We start from the raw sequence: 15,739 nt of genomic DNA on the forward strand, positions 1-15,739 counted from the left end.
GTACCTGACCAGTTTAGTGTCTACACGCTGGGGGGTTATTTTGTTCTCCTGCTTGCAGTGTGGTGTGTGTGGAGGGAGGGCGTGACATGGCAACGGTGCAACATTGCGGTCTCTCTTTGCTTTCGCTCCTTCACCCTACTTGCCCCCCACCACTGGAATGCCCTCTCTCTGGTCCTATTCCGCACCTTCAGAGTGCCGCATGACCAGCAGGGGACGATACCAGGTCTCCGTGCCACAGTGGCCCTTGGATTCGCTGTAAAAAGCTGTGCCACATCTCAGCAAGGCATCGGCAGAGGCCCTGGCGCGTCACACCCAGGTGCATATCATGTAGAAGGATGGTACACTCGGCCCAAAGTCTACCCTCCCGGCACCCAGCACTCTCGTCTTATGCCCCTCTATGCATTCCAGCCCCTCTGCTACCTCTCTGCCCCCCCTGTAACCTCCTGGATGCATCCCGGTTACCCATGTATGCATGCATGTTATTTTTGCTTCTCTGGCCAGCTGGACATATTTATTGACTACTTCCTGGCTCTTCAACTCAGAACGGGATGAAACCGAATGAGCAACACCCACGCCCCATGTAATGAACAGTGAATGGTGTAAACCGAACGGAAGCACCCAACAGCGCATCACATCTCCCTTGCTCTTTCTTCCCTCTCAGTCCCCCTAACTTACTCTACCCTCCTGCTTTTCATATCCGCCAGAGTGACAGGGGACCGATCAGGTGGTGATAGTGCGCAGTATAATATCCTTTAACAGAACATTCATGTTCCGTTGCTTCTAATTAAATCCCTTGTGTGCATCCCCTATGTACGTACGCATGTATGTATGACCCGTTGCTTCTGTGGCAAGCTGAACGTGTTTATGTATGTACTGTTGATTCTGTTGCAAACCTCCGGGTGCGTCCCAGTGTTCTTTTGATTCTCTTGCAAGGTGCATGCATATTTGTTCATTTGCATTCGCCTGGGTGCGACCGCAATGTATGTCAATGTATGCATGGAAGGGACGCATGCATTGGGTTGCAAAAGCAGCAAGAGAACATACATACATATGTAATTTGGGGGTGCATCCAGGGGTTGCAATCCAACATACATATACTTGCAGATTGCACAAGAATCAACAAAACTTTTTGTAGAACATCTAAAGGTAGATTCTTTTTTTCTCGGGTTTCAATTTCAACTCTATCCAAAAATGCCCATATAAATCACTTAAAAAATTCAGTCATGTTATTTTAGTCTTAATTGTTAGCAATTAATCATTTTGATATCATCTTTTTTCAGACATCAATATGTTTGTATTCACCTGCTCTCCAACATTGACTCTAATATCCCTTCTGTCCTCATCCTACTCAGTCTCTCTTCCGCCTTTGACACGGTCAACCATGCCATCCCGCCCAACCGTCTTCATAATAACCAGGGTATCACCGATCAGGCCTTGGCTTGACTTACCTCTTTCCTCTCAGATCGACCCTCCCAGGTCCAACTTGGGTCCTTCCTCTCCTCTATCTCACTCTCTACCTGTGGTGTTCCCAGGGTTCTAACTTCTCTCCCTGGCTGTTCAACCAATAACTGGCACCCTTTGCCGACCGCATTGCTGCTCTCTGCTCCAACTTTCAGTGCTATGCAGATGACTTTCAGGCTCCCTTCTGCCACCTCTTCTCCTTCTCTTATCTCTGACTTTCCGCTATCGAGGAGTGGTGTGTCGCAAAAATGATCGCTGCCTTAATTCCAGTAAGACTGAAATTCTCCTCATCGGCATACCTGCACCCTACTTTCCTGTGACTCTCTGACAGGCCTCCCTTGGCCCTCTTCCTTCTCCCACCTGTGAGGCTAAAAACCTATGGGGCATCTTCGACTCCACACTCTCCTTCTCTCCTCACATCTCTGATGTCTCTAAGAAGTCAAACTACCTTCTGCACCTCCTCAGAGGTATTCTTCCTTTCCTCTCCTTCCCCTAGAAGCTTACTGTTTCTAGAGCTCTGGTTCTCTCCAGGCAAGTTCTACTGCAACAGCCTCTTTCTAAACCTGCCTGCTTCTACTCTCTGCCCTCTGCAACTCATCCAGAACAAGACTGTGAGACTTGTACTTGGCCTCAAGCCCAGGGCCCGTATCTCTCCAGCCCTGAAATCTCTTCACTGGCTCCCAGTGGCTGCAAGGATCAAGTTCAAGACCCTTTGCATTGTCCGCAAGGCTTTCTGGGGCCTGGGTCCGAAATACCTTCAACTCTCCCTCTGTAAATACCCTCCCACTCGAGCTCTTCGTTCCTCCACCTCCAACTCCATCGGCGTCAGTCGCTTCTCGAAGCAACGAGTTGGTGGTATATCTCTTTCCTCGGCTAGGGCCTCCCTCTGGAACAGTCTCCCTGCCACTCTGAAACTTGAGGAGAACCATCTCCAGTTCTGGAAGCACCTTAAGAGCTTCTTCTTTACTTCTGCCTTCGCTCTTCATTTCCCCTGCTGTTCTGTCTGCTGCGGCACTGTGCACCTGGTTACCCTCTGATTTCGAGCCCAGTTCTCTGCCCACCCAGCCACACATCTGTACTGCCTCCTGGCAACCCTTGCACTTGGGTCTGTATCTGTATCCCTACAGTCCCCTTACCCACACTTATCAGACACCCTTGCCCGCGCTTTGAACCTTGCACTTGCCACCTTGCTGGCTGAATTACCAATTGTTGTTTTATCCCTTGCTCAGCACTTCCACTTCTCCCTTCTGCCTTGCACTTTCCCCTTCCCTCTCCCCTGCACTTGGCATTCTCAATTTCACTGGGCCTGGTGAAATCATTGTTTTGCCCTCCCTTGTTCCCTTCCCTTACACCGTCGCGCTCTGAAACACTTGTGAATGAGTGCGATACAAATAAAATATCATATCATACCGATTCGGATATAAAGTAATTGGCCCTCATTAGGACCCTGGCGTTAAGGGGTTAACGGCGCCGTAAAAGGTGTCGGCGCCGTTAAACCCTTAATGCCTGATTACGAGGTCCCTTTGCAGGACCGGACCTTAATGGCTGGTCTAGACCAGCCGTTAAAGTAGGGGCCCGCAAAGGGACTCTCGAGGTAAGTACAGTACCTATGGGGCAAAAATGGGAATGGGGAAGGGCCATGGTGGCATGGGGAATTACCACCCCGCCAACCTTGGAATGGCACTCCTAATGAGGGCCATTGTCCTCAGTTATATCCTACCCTCACCCCAATACAGTGAAGGACTGAACTGGATTTGTTCCTGATAATTTCCCTTATGATCCTTGCTCATATATTGGCTGAGAAACAATCTGTGGCAAGAAGAGTAGTAGGAGAACCTTCTGGATTCTGGATCTAACTTGTGACAGTGATGTAACAAAGCCCACATTGCTTATTAGCTAATCAGGAAGCCATGCTTTGAGCAATGAGAGAGGAGATTGACTGTCGTAAGGCCTTGTATGATCCTAATCTTTGTTTAAAATCCCCAGCCCAGATTATACAAGCATCCTTGCCTAAAAGCCCATCTCAACATTTCCTTTGATGTTGGTTATGGTGCACCAGATTTTGAAATCCCTCCCAGTCCCATAGTTTTTGGAATGGAAAACCTTTATGCATGGACATACCCTACTGTCCTCAGATGCTTCGGACAGACACACCACTCCCATAAAAGTGGTGGTTAACCGAAGTGAAACCATCAGGGGTTTTCTGTCAGACTGCCTTGGTGGTCCTGGAAGTCCCAAGGCACCTTCTTCTGATAGGCTGCATCCAAATGACCCGCATTGTCCACACTGCTGACTTTGTCCCTCTTTTATTTCAGGTCAGAGTTGGGAAGATACAGAAGGCCACGGTGCTGGTGGAGCTGGAAAAGGGACAGGTGTCCATCTTCAAGAAAGGACTTGGGTCCCCCGATGAGACCATCACGCAGGAACAAAGTAAGAGACTAGCGGTAACCTCATATTCCCACTTGCCTGGATGCTGGACATCTTTAACCCCTTAACTGCTCTGAGGGTGTATGTCACGCCCGTGGCACTATGTAACATGCATGGCCTTACCACATTTAATGTTAATGGTGGTTAGCACGGCGCCAGCATTCCTGCAGCATTATCTGGCTTCTAGTAATCTTGCAGATTTTAGCTTTTAGACAATGAGGTTGTTCCCACTTGTTCCTTTCCACATATGGTGTTTGCATACATGTCCTCTAGATCCCATGTTTGTGATGCATGCAAGATCCTGCAGTCGACTTCTGTATGCAGATTACGCTTGGATCTGTCTCTGCCCGGGCAATGATGTTTCTTGCTGTGCTAGACCTAGAGGGGAGTCTGTGTATTTGAGGGCGCAATGCCTTTAATTGGACTATCCTAGGAAGTACAGCTCTTGTACAGCGAATGAGTTTCCCAGGCCACGCCCATTTCCTCTTCAGATGCATGCTTCTGTAGGCGAGAGCCATGTTTCAATAAACTCTGGACGTCAGAATTTAGCAAGACTGCTCTTTTAAAGCATGTGATGTGTAAGGCTGGGGCCATACCGTGGAATGATTTCAATCACATGGCTGGGATTTGGTGGACCTTAGATATCTTTCAGGATTCAAACTTCCAAATAACATCCATGTGGTGGGTACCACCTCAGCTGGCCAATCAGAACCTCTGAATCTCTCTAAGATCCAGCGGCGTGATGTGGCGGTCCGATCAAAGCCCCACCTCACGTTCACTCTCCTTTTGTAGGTTTTGTTAGGCTGTAAGAGCAGGACTCCATAGGACAAGATGCATGTTGCATGCATGTTGCATGCATGTCGGATGCATGATCTTTCTTTACAAGTGTATTAGCTTTTAGATCCTTAGTTAGTTCCTGTTGTTTGTTTGTTTATTAGACCCCTTTGCTGTTCTTTTTCATCCTTAGAATCCCTCATAAATAGTTTTTTAACCACACTAAAAACAATTTCCTCCTCCTTTCCATCTGTTACTTTTCCCTCTTGCATCCCCCATAACATGTGCATTCCTAATCCCATTGGGATGTGTGTTTGCCCTAACTGGGGGTTGCGTTACGTCTTTGATTTTTGTCCCTTGCATTGTCTTTTAAACCAAAATATACAATTAACGAAAGATTCTCTTTTTTACTCCCACATTTTCGTCAAACCTAAAACCGTTGATGCCCATTTCATCGTTTCAACCAGAGAATCCTTTTGTGTTTTTCACCTTCCTTAGTGTGTCCCAGAACTCTTTCCAATTGTATGCTCGAGTCTTATGTGAATCCATGCATTTGCCCTATTCAGACACTTGTCTTTTTGCGTTTGTCTATTTTGAGATCCTTACACAGCAACTGGAATCATGAAGCAAGTCTGGGCATTGTACTGGAAGGGGAAGGGGTAAGGTGGGGGGAGGACAATGATGCTTGCCGCTCAGAGGATGAGGATGGTAATCGCCATGCCTTGGATGGCAATGCCGCACCTGTTCTGCGGATGAGGGTGGGTCCCAGTTCTCCCCACACACACAGCAGGTTATGCCTGAGGTGACAGAGACATTAGGGGGTGACTTGTGAAGAATGGGAACAGCAGAGCTGACAGAAGAGTGCGTACCCCTGCCACAGGAGGAGGAGGAGGTGGGCGAGAAGGATGTGGACGAGGCCGGCCGCTGGAGGTGGCCGTGCCGTACGGGAATCTCTGTTCTAGACGTTCTATAAGATTTGGCTGGAAGTCTGGTGAGTTGGACTAGGGAGGAACTAGCGATAGCTCATATCCTGGCAGTGCAGGAAGATATAGTCACTGTGGATACACAACAAGACCTTTTGAACTATGACTCTGAGTTGCTGAATCTTGAGATTGGAGAGCAGTTTGTACCTGCTCGCCATGGATAGGGTGGGACAGGGCTGCCGTAGGGTGTGGCATCCTGAAGAAGCACGAGGAGGGGATTCACATGCTGGTGCTACAGGAGACCGAGGTTCAACAGGTGGAGGAGACAGTGCTTATCCTCCAGCAGAAGACAGAGGTGGATGAGGCAGTGCTTATCCTCCAGCAGGTGGAGGAGACAGTGCTTATCCTCCAGCAGATGACACAGGTGGAGGAGGCAGTGCTTATCCTCCAGCAGGTGGAGGAGACAGTGCTTATCCTACAGCAGATGACACAGGTGGAGGAGACGAATCTTATCCGCCAGCAGATGAGACAGTGCTTGTCCTCCAGCAGATGACGCAGGTGGACGAGGCAGTGCTTATCCTCCAGCAGGTGGAGGAGACAGTGCTTATACTCCAGCAGATGACACAGGTGGAGGAGACGGTGCTTATCCTCCAGCAGATGACTGTGCTTATCCTCTAGCAGATGACAAAGGTGGAGGAGACAGTGCTTATCCTCCAGCAGATGACACAGGTTGAGGAGACAGTGCTTATCCTGCAGCAGATGAAACAGGTGGAGGAGACACTGTTTATCCTCCAGCGAATGACACGGGTGGAGGAGATAGTGTTTATCCTCCAGCGGATGACGCAGGTGGAGGAGACAGTACTTACCCTCCAGCAGATGACACCGATGGAGGAGACAGTGCTTATCCTCTAGCAGATGAGACAGTGCTTATCCTCCAGCAGATGAGATGACACAGGTGGAGGAGACAGTGCTTATCCTCCAGCAGATGAGATGACACAGGTGGAGGAGACAGTGCTTATCCTCCAGCAGATGACACAGGTGGAGGAGACAGTGCTTATCCTCCAGCATATCAGACAGTGCTTACGCTCCAGAAGATGACACAGGTGGAGGAGACAGTACTTACCCTCCAGCAGATGACACCGGTGGGGGAGACAGTACTCACCCTCCAGCAGATGACACCGGTGGATGAGGCAGTGCTTATCCTCCAGCAGATGACACAGGTGGAGGAGACAGTGCTTATCCTCCAGCAGATGAGACAGTGCTTATCCTCCAGCAGATGAGATGACACAGGTGGAGGAGACAATGCTTATCCTCCAGCAGATGAGACAGTGCTTATCCTTCAGCAGATGACACAGGTGGAGGAGACAGTGCTTATCCTCCAGCAGATGACACAGGTGGAGGAGACAGTGCTTATCCTCCAGCAGATGAGACAGTGCTTATCCTCCAGCAGATGACACAGGTGGAGGAGACAGTGCATATCCTCCAGCAGATGAGATGACACAGGTGGAGGAGACAGTACTTACCCTCCAGCAGATGACACCGGTGGAGGAGACAGTGCTTATCCTCCAGCAGATGAGATGACACAGGTGGAGAAGACAGTGCTTATCCTCCAGCAGATGACACAGGTGGAGGAGACAGTACTTACCCTCCAGCAGATGACACCGGTGGAGGAGACAGTGCTTATCCTCCAGCAGATGAGATGACACAGGTGGAGGAGACAGTGCTTATTCTCCAGCAGGTGAGACAGTGCTTATCCTCCAGCAGATGCCACAGGTGGAGGAGACAATGCTTATCCTCCAGCAGATGAGACAGTGCTTATCCTTCAGCAGATGACACAGGTGGAGGAGACAGTGCTTATCCTCCAGCAGATGACACAGGTGGAGGAGACAGTGCTTATCCTCCAGCAGATGAGTCAGTGCTTATCCTTCAGCAGATGACACAGGTGGAGGAGACAGTGCTTATCCTCCAGCAGATGACACAGGAGGAGGAGACAGTGCTTATCCTCCAGCATATGAGACAGTGCTTATCCTCCAGCAGATGACACAGGTGGAGGAGACAGTGCTTATCCTCCAGCAGATGACACAGGTGGAGGAGACAGTGCTTATCCTCCAGCAGATGACACAGGTGGAGGAGGCAGTGCTTATCCTCCAGCAGATGACAAGGTGGAGGAGGCTGTGCTTATCCTCCAGCAGATGACACAGGTGGAGGAGGCAGGGCTTATCCTCCATCAGATGACACAGGTGGAGGAGACAGTGCTTATCCTCCAGCATATGAGACAGTGCTTATCATCCAGCAGATGACACAGGTGGAGGAGAAAGTGCTTATCCTCCAGCAGATGACACAGGTGGAGGAGACAGTGCTTATCCTCCAGCAGATGACACAGGTGGAGGAGACAGTTCTTATCCTCCAGCAGATGAGACAGTGCTTATCCTCCAGCAGATGACACAGGTGGAGGAGACAGTGCTTATCCTCCAGCAGGTGAGACAGTGCTTATCCTCCAGCAGATGACAGAGGTGGAGGAGACAGTGCTTATCCTCCAGCATATGAGACAGTGCTTATCCTCCAGCAGATGACACAGGTGGAGGAGACAGTGCTTATCCTCCAGCAGATGACACAGGTGGAGGAGACAGTGCTTATCCTCCAGCAGATGACACAGGTGGAGGAGACAGTGCTTATCCTCCAGCAGATGAGTCAGTGCTTATCCTTCAGCAGATGACACAGGTGGAGGAGACAGTGCTTATCCTCCAGCAGATGACACAGGAGGAGGAGACAGTGCTTATCCTCCAGCATATGAGACAGTGCTTATCCTCCAGCAGATGACACAGGTGGAGGAGACAGTGCTTATCCTCCAGCAGATGACACAGGTGGAGGAGACAGTGCTTATCCTCCAGCAGATGACACAGGTGGAGGAGGCAGTGCTTATCCCCCAGCAGATGACAAGGTGGAGGAGGCTGTGCTTATCCTCCAGCAGATGACACAGGTGGAGGAGGCAGTGCTTATCCTCCATCAGATGACACAGGTGGAGGAGACAGTGCTTATCCTCCAGCATATGAGACAGTGCTTATCATCCAGCAGATGACACAGGTGGAGGAGACTGTGCTTATCCTCCAGCAGATGACACAGGTGGAGGAGACAGTTCTTATCCTCCAGCAGATGAGACAGTGCTTATCCTCCAGCAGATGACACAGGTGGAGGAGACAGTGCTTATCCTCCAGCAGGTGAGACAGTGCTTATCCTCCAGCAGATGACAGAGGTGGAGGAGACAGTGCTTATCCTCCAGCATATGAGACAGTGCTTATCCTCCAGCAGATGACACAGGTGGAGGAGACAGTGCTTATCCTCCAGCAGATGACACAGGTGGAGGAGACAGTGCTTATCCTCCAGCATATGAGACAGTGCTTATCCTCCAGCAGATGACACAGGTGGAGGAGACAGTGCTTATCCTCCAGCAGATGACACAGGTGGAGGAGACAGTGCTTATCCTCTAGCAGATGACACAGGTGGAGGAGACAGTGCTTATCCTCCAGCAGATGAGACAGTGCTTATCCTCCAGCAGTTGACACATGTGGAGGAGACAGTGCTTATCCTCCAGCAGATGAGACAGTGCTTATCCTCCAGCAGATGACACAGGTGGAGGAGACAGTGCTTATCCTCCAGCAGATGAGACAGTGCTTATACTCCAGCAGATGAGATGACACCGGTGGAGGAGACAGTCCTTATCCTCCAGCATATGAGACAGTGCTTATCCTCCAGCAGATGACACAGGTGGAGGAGACAGTGCTTATCCTCCAGCAGATGAGACAGTGCTTATCCTCCAGCAGATGACACAGGTGGAGGAGACAGTGCTTATCCTCCAGCAGATGAGACAGTGCTTATCCTCCAGCAGATGAGATGACACAGGTGGAGGAGACAGTGCTTATCCTCCAGCATATGAGACAGTGCTTATCCTCCAGCAGATGACACAGGTGGAGGAGACAGTGCTTATCCTCCAGCAGATGAGACAGTGCTTATCCTCCAGCAGATGAGATGACACATGTGGAGAAGACAGTGCTTATCCTCCAGCATATGAGACAGTGCTTATCCTCCAGCAGATGACACAGGTGGAGGAGACAGTGCTTATCCTCCAGCAGATGAGACAGTGCTTATCCTCCAGCAGATGAGATGACACAGGTGGAGGAGACAGTGCTTATCCTCCAGCATATGAGACAGTGCTTATCCTCCAGCAGATGACACAGGTGGAGGAGACAGTGCTTATCCTCCAGCAGATGAGACAGTGCTTATCCTCCAGCAGATGACACAGGTGGAGGAGACAGTGCTTATCCTCCAGCAGATGAGACAGTGCTTATACTCCAGCAGATGAGATGACACAGGTGGAGGAGACAGTGCTTATCCTCCAGCATATGAGACAGTGCTTATCCTCCAGCTCATGACACAGGTGGAGGAGACAGTGCTTATCCTCCAGCAGATGAGACAGTGCTTATCCTCCAGCAGATGACACAGGTGGAGGAGACAGTGCTTATCCTCCAGCAGATGAGACAGTGCTTATCCTCCAGCAGATGAGATGACACAGGTGGAGGAGACAGTGCTTATCCTCCAGCAGATGAGACAGTGCTTATCCTCCAGCAGATGACACAGGTGGAGGAGACAGTGCGTATCCTCCAGCAGATGAGACAGTGCTTATCCTCCAGCAGATGAGATGACACAGGTGGAGGAGACAGTGCTTATCCTCCAGCATATGAGACATTGCTTATCCTCCAGCAGATGACACAGGTGGAGGAGACAGTGCTTATCCTCCAGCAGATGAGACAGTGCTTATCCTCCAGCAGATGAGATGACACAGGTGGAGGAGACAGTGCTTATCCTCCAGAATATGAGACAGTGCTTATCCTCCAGCAGATGACACAGGTGGAGAGACAGTGCTTATCCTCCAGCAGATGAGACAGTGCTTATCCTCCAGCAGATGAGATGATACAGGTGGAGGAGACAGTGCTTATCCTTCAGCAGATGAGACAGTGCTTATCCTCCAGCAGATGGCACAGGTGGAGGAGGCAGTGCTTATCCTCCAGCAGATGACACAGGTGGAGGAGACAGTGCTTATCCTCCAGCATATGAGACAGTGCTTATCCTCCAGCAGATGACACAGGTGGAGGAGACAGTGCTTATCCTCCAGCAGATGACGCAGGTGGAGGAGACAGTGCTTATCCTCCAGCAAATGACGCAGGTGGAGGAGACAGTGCTTATCCTCCAGCAGATGACGCAGGTGGACGTGGAGACTGAGGCCTCTGAATTTGAGCCGGCCGCCATAGAGATTGCAAGCCAGGGGCAAACATCTCTTTTCACGCTTGGGGTTGGATAGGAGTCAGCCTCCTGTATCATCGGTGGCATCGTCCTCAAGCAAGGCATTCATGCCACCACAATTGCAGCTTGATGCTTTGGGGAAAGCGCAACACTGGAAGTTGCATCACTGTCTGGATGGTTGAAAAAGTAGTGAAACAGGTGAAGTAGGAGTCAGTAATTCTGAGCAGAATTTGCTAATCTGGAATGAATTGAATGGAGCAACTTTCCCCTTCCGTTTGATAGCCCAACGGTGCGAACCTGTGACTTGCAATACTATTCTAATATACTCTGAAGGGAGGGATCTGGCAAGTCGCATTCCACCTGTCATGATGTACTTGCACATCATGCAAAGCTCTGCCAGCTAGAGCTGGGCCCCTTGCCTTGGTCGGTCGCTATCTGATTGTGAGTGAGGCAGTCAAGTCTATGATCGACGAAAGCACAACGGGTGCTTGCAATAGTGGAGACTCATGGAAGAGGCATGAAGCCCCCCCTTGCATTCAATGTCACATGAACCGGGTGCATGTTCCTCCTTATCATTGATTGGGCAGATGCTGCGGCTTCCGCAACTATATAGATGTTTGCAATTTTGAAAGTGTGCAAGAAAGCGGTTAATAGTGTAGAACTGCACTACAGCAAATTACTGCATTTAAAGCTCAATGGAAATATTATATCATACAATGTTGCCTGTAAGTATTTAATTGACATAGGTGTGGTAATCAGGTTTGCAAGACTGCCCACCTGAGAATCAGGTGTCTTGTAGTGCTGGATGAAGCTTGCCAGGTGCTTAGACTCACGTATTTCCAGCTGTTTTGTCTTGAGTAACCAAACATGATTGCAGGTCTTGTTTAACAGTGGGAGCCCAGACATTTGCCAAGGTTCCTAGCGATCCTGTTAGAAGGCGGCTCTCTGTGCTGTACTGTGGTAGGAAAGCAGTGGGATTCAAGCACACAAAAGTCGCAGCACAAACACTAACACACACATGTCCTCTCCTTCTATTATAGTTCATCACGGCCGCAGTCAGTCGCTAGAGCCGATGGTACATTTTATGGGCTGGGGGTGCATGGCGTTGCATCCAGATGTGGCACCTAACATTGTCTCAGACTTTCCTTGACACACAATTGCCTTCAGGTGGCGAAATGCGGTTGTGATTTTGGCTTTTCTCTCCGGGCCAACAAAAGGTGTCCTACTATACTCACTTGGCTGTAAATGTGGCGGCAGTAGAGTGGGTGGTGTCCCTGCGGAATGCTGCCAGTTTGCACTTTCTGATCTGAATGTGGCGGTAGTAGAGTGGGTGGTGTCCCTGCGGAATGCTGGCAGTTTGCACTTTCTGATCTGAATGTGGCGGTAGTAGAGTGGGTGGTGTCACTGCGGCATGCTGGCAGTTTGCACTTTCTGATGTGAATGTGGCGGTAGTAGAGTGGGTGGTGTCCCTGCGCAATGCTGCCAGTTTGCACTTTCTGATCTGAATGTGGCGGTAGTAGAGTGGGTGGTGTCCCTGCGGAATGCTGGCAGTTTGCACTTTCTGATCTGAATGTGGCGGTAGTAGAGTGGGTGGTGTCCCTGCGGAATGCTGGCAGTTTGCACTTTCTGATCTGAATGTGGCGGTAGTAGAGTGGGTGGTGTCACTGCGGCATGCTGGCAGTTTGCACTTTCTGATCTGAATGTGGCGGTAGTAGAGTGGGTGGTGTCACTGCAGCATGTTGGCAGTTTGCACTTTCCGATCTGAATGTGGTGGTAGTCGAGCGAGTGGTGCCGCTGCGGCATGCTGGCAGTTTGCACTTTCCGATCTGAATGTGGTGGTAGTCGAGCGAGTGGTGCCACTGCGGGATGCTGGCAGTTTGTACATTCTGATATGAATGTAGCGGTAGTAGAGTGAGTGGTGCCACTGCGGCATGCTGGCAGTTTGCACTTTCTGATCTGAATGTGGCGGTAGTAGAGTGAGTGGTGCCACTGCGGCATGCTGGCAGTTTGCGTTTTCTGATCTGAATGTGGCGGTAGTAGAGTGAGTGGTGCCACTGCGGCATGCTGACAGTTTGCACTTTCTTATCTGAATGGGGCAGTAGTAGAGTTGGTGGTGGCAGTTTGCACTTTCTGATCTGAATGTGGCGGTAGTAGAGTTTGTGGTGTCAGTTTGCACTTTCTGATCTGAATGTGGTGGTAGTAGAGTTGGTGGTGCCCCTGCGGCATGCTGGCAGTTTGCACTTTCTGATCTGAACGTGGCAGTAGTAGAGTGAGTGGTGCCCCTGCGGCATGCTGGCAGTTTGCACTTTCTGATCTGAATGTGGCAGTAGCAGAGTGAGTGGTGCCAATGCGGCATGTTGGCAGTTTGCACTTTCTGATCTGAATGTGGCGGTAGTAGAGAGAGTGGTGCCACTGCAGCATGCTGGCAGTTTGCACTTTCTGATCTGAATGTGGCGGTAGTAGAGTGAGTGGTGCCACTGCAGCATGCTGGCAGTTTGCACTTTCTGATCTGAATGTGGTGGTAGTAGAGTTGGTGGTGTCCCTGCGGCATGTTGACAGTTTGCACTTTCTGATCTGAATGTGGCGGTAGTAGAGTGGGTGGTGCCACTGCTGCATGCTGTCAGTTTGCACTTTCTGATCTGAATGTGGCGTTAGTAGTGTGAGTGGTGCCACTGCGGCATGCTGGCAGTTTGCATTTTCTGATCTGAATGTGGCGGTAGTAGAGTGAGTGGTGCCACTGCGGCATGCTGACAGTTTGCACTTTCTGATCTGAATGTGGCAGTAGTAGAGTTGGTGGTGTCAGTTTGCACTTTCCGATCTGAATGTTGCGGTAGTAGAGTGAGGGGTGCCACTGCGGCATGCTGGCAGTTTGCACTTTCTGATCTGAATGTGGCGGTAGTAGAGTGAGGGGTGCCACTGCGGCATGCTGGCAGTTTGCACTTTCTGATCTGAATGTGGTGTTCGTATAGTGGGTGGTGCCACTGCGGCATGCTGGTAGTTTGCACTTTCTGATCTGAAAGTGACAGTAGTAGAGTTGGTGGTGCCCCTGCGGCAAGCTGGCAGTTTGCACTTTCTGATCTGAATGTGGCGGTAGTAGAGTTGGTGGTGTCCCTGTGGCATGCTGGCAGTGTGGCGGTAGTAGAGTGGGTGGAGAGAGAGAGAGAGAGAGAGGGAGACAGAGAGGGAGAGAGAAAGAGAAAGAGAGAGAGAGAGAGAAATATAGGGGAGAGAAAAGAGGCTTAGGTGCAGAGGCACAAGTAGCAGAGAAAGAGGAGAGCGCTTGAGGCGGGTAGGACACAGGGGAGAGGCGAGAGGGAATGTGAAATGGAGAGATGCAGAAGGGGCTTGGGATGAAATGACAACATGGAAAAAGCACCTTTATCCTGGCGTTATTTTCTAAAAATAATTCAATGAAGTCAAGACCCACTTTAGAGGTCATGCATTGCAGTATTTCACAATTTGACATTAGAAAAGGTGCAAGAAAAACAAAACCCTGGCAGGCAAGAGGATAAAGAAATCTGTGTATGTTCAAAACATAATGCTTGCACAGAAATGCTTTCAAATGTATAGTTGCAGTTGTAGCAAATGTCAATATTTTTATTTTAGTCTGTTATTTCTGATTACATTGCTTTTAATGGAAATTCGTGAATAGGTGCTGTTTTTAACGCAGGACCAAAGAGCTAGAGGTTATAAGGACTGGAGAGAAGGGGGAAAAGACAGGCGTGACAGGCAGAAGCTGAGTGAGACTGCAACAGAGGGAAGCCTTGAGTCAGAGACACCCCTCATGTGCAGGCTATTGAGGGACCTACACAGAGGAGGAGCGGACCATGGCTGATAGACCAATGGGGAAAGGCTAGAGATGAGCATGGACAGCAGATGGAAAGAGTGGCATATGGTGTGAGCGGTCCAGGGTGAGAGAGGCCTAGAGTGAGGAAGTCAGCCCCCCAGGGCAGGCAAGGAACAGTATGAGAGTGACAAGCCTGGGCAGAGGCCTGTGGTAGGATTAGGTGGGAGGTGGCTGGGGAGGAGTTGTAAGGAGTCAGGTGGAACACACAGAGGCAATGTGGCATCTGGGCGTTGCCTCAGTAGAAAGACAAAGGACAGACTCAGAGCAATCCCACTTCGAACAGGGCCGATGCCCATGGGCAAGCAGCGTACTTCCCGCCTTTACCAAGTGCGAAACGAGTGCCCTTTACAGTGCAGGCTAAACAAACACACTCATTGAGTTAACTGCCTCCAGGTGTGGAGTTGGGCATTTCCTCCTGGCCCTGTTTCTCACACTAACCTGCATGTTCCAGGTTGCTTCGGTTACAAGCTAGGAGGCGATTGGGCACATTTAGTAATTTTTGGTTCATTTGTTTACAGTCTTGCAGCTGATTAAGTTCCAGAGTGAGCAGAGCAAAGTACGTCTTGTGTACGGCCGGGAGGAGCAGAAGAGCCAGACGCGAGACTTCTTCTTCCAGAACGCCAAGGTCAGTGGGTGGCCATGCAACACTTAGACTGCTCTGTTGCCATGCTGCATGTTGATGTTAGCCTCCTAGCCGACTCAGTCAAGATAGCAGCAGCTTTCCTTATGCAGCCATCACTCAGATCAGACTAGAAAGCAGCCACCCAGCATAGGCCCGTCCAGGGCGTGGCCTGGGGTGGCACGTGCTTCCCCTGGAATCTGATTAGCCACCCCACTATCCTAAACTATGATCATTATCTCACTGCGCTCGTACTTCATGCCACCCATGCATAAGTCAGTGCCCCACTTGGCCCACCCTAGTCAAAGAGTCAGGACGAGCCGCTGCGCATCCAGAGCAGGAAGGATTTGAACTGACTGATACCTAGTCCATATTGGGAGTCACCATCTG

The 15,739-nt window shown here is 50.2% G+C and overlaps 1 protein-coding gene across 2 annotated transcripts in view; it reads left to right on the forward strand.

Annotated features, from left to right (window-relative positions):
- The window catches only part of LOC138480740 (phosphatidylinositol 3,4,5-trisphosphate 5-phosphatase 2-like), a 767,550-nt gene that overhangs the window by 387,816 nt on the left and 363,995 nt on the right, over positions 1-15,739 (forward strand). For both annotated transcript variants that reach the window (XM_069612470.1, XM_069612471.1), the window contains 2 exons: positions 3,777-3,891; positions 15,249-15,355. In XM_069612470.1, the coding sequence (XP_069468571.1) occupies positions 3,777-3,891; positions 15,249-15,355 (222 nt within the window). The remainder of the gene's footprint in view (positions 1-3,776; positions 3,892-15,248; positions 15,356-15,739) is intronic.

This window comes from Ambystoma mexicanum, chromosome 5p, assembly GCF_040938575.1.
Source record: "Ambystoma mexicanum isolate Mex_15411 chromosome 5p, UKY_AmexF1_1, whole genome shotgun sequence".
Classification (NCBI taxonomy): Eukaryota; Metazoa; Chordata; class Amphibia; order Caudata; family Ambystomatidae; genus Ambystoma; species Ambystoma mexicanum.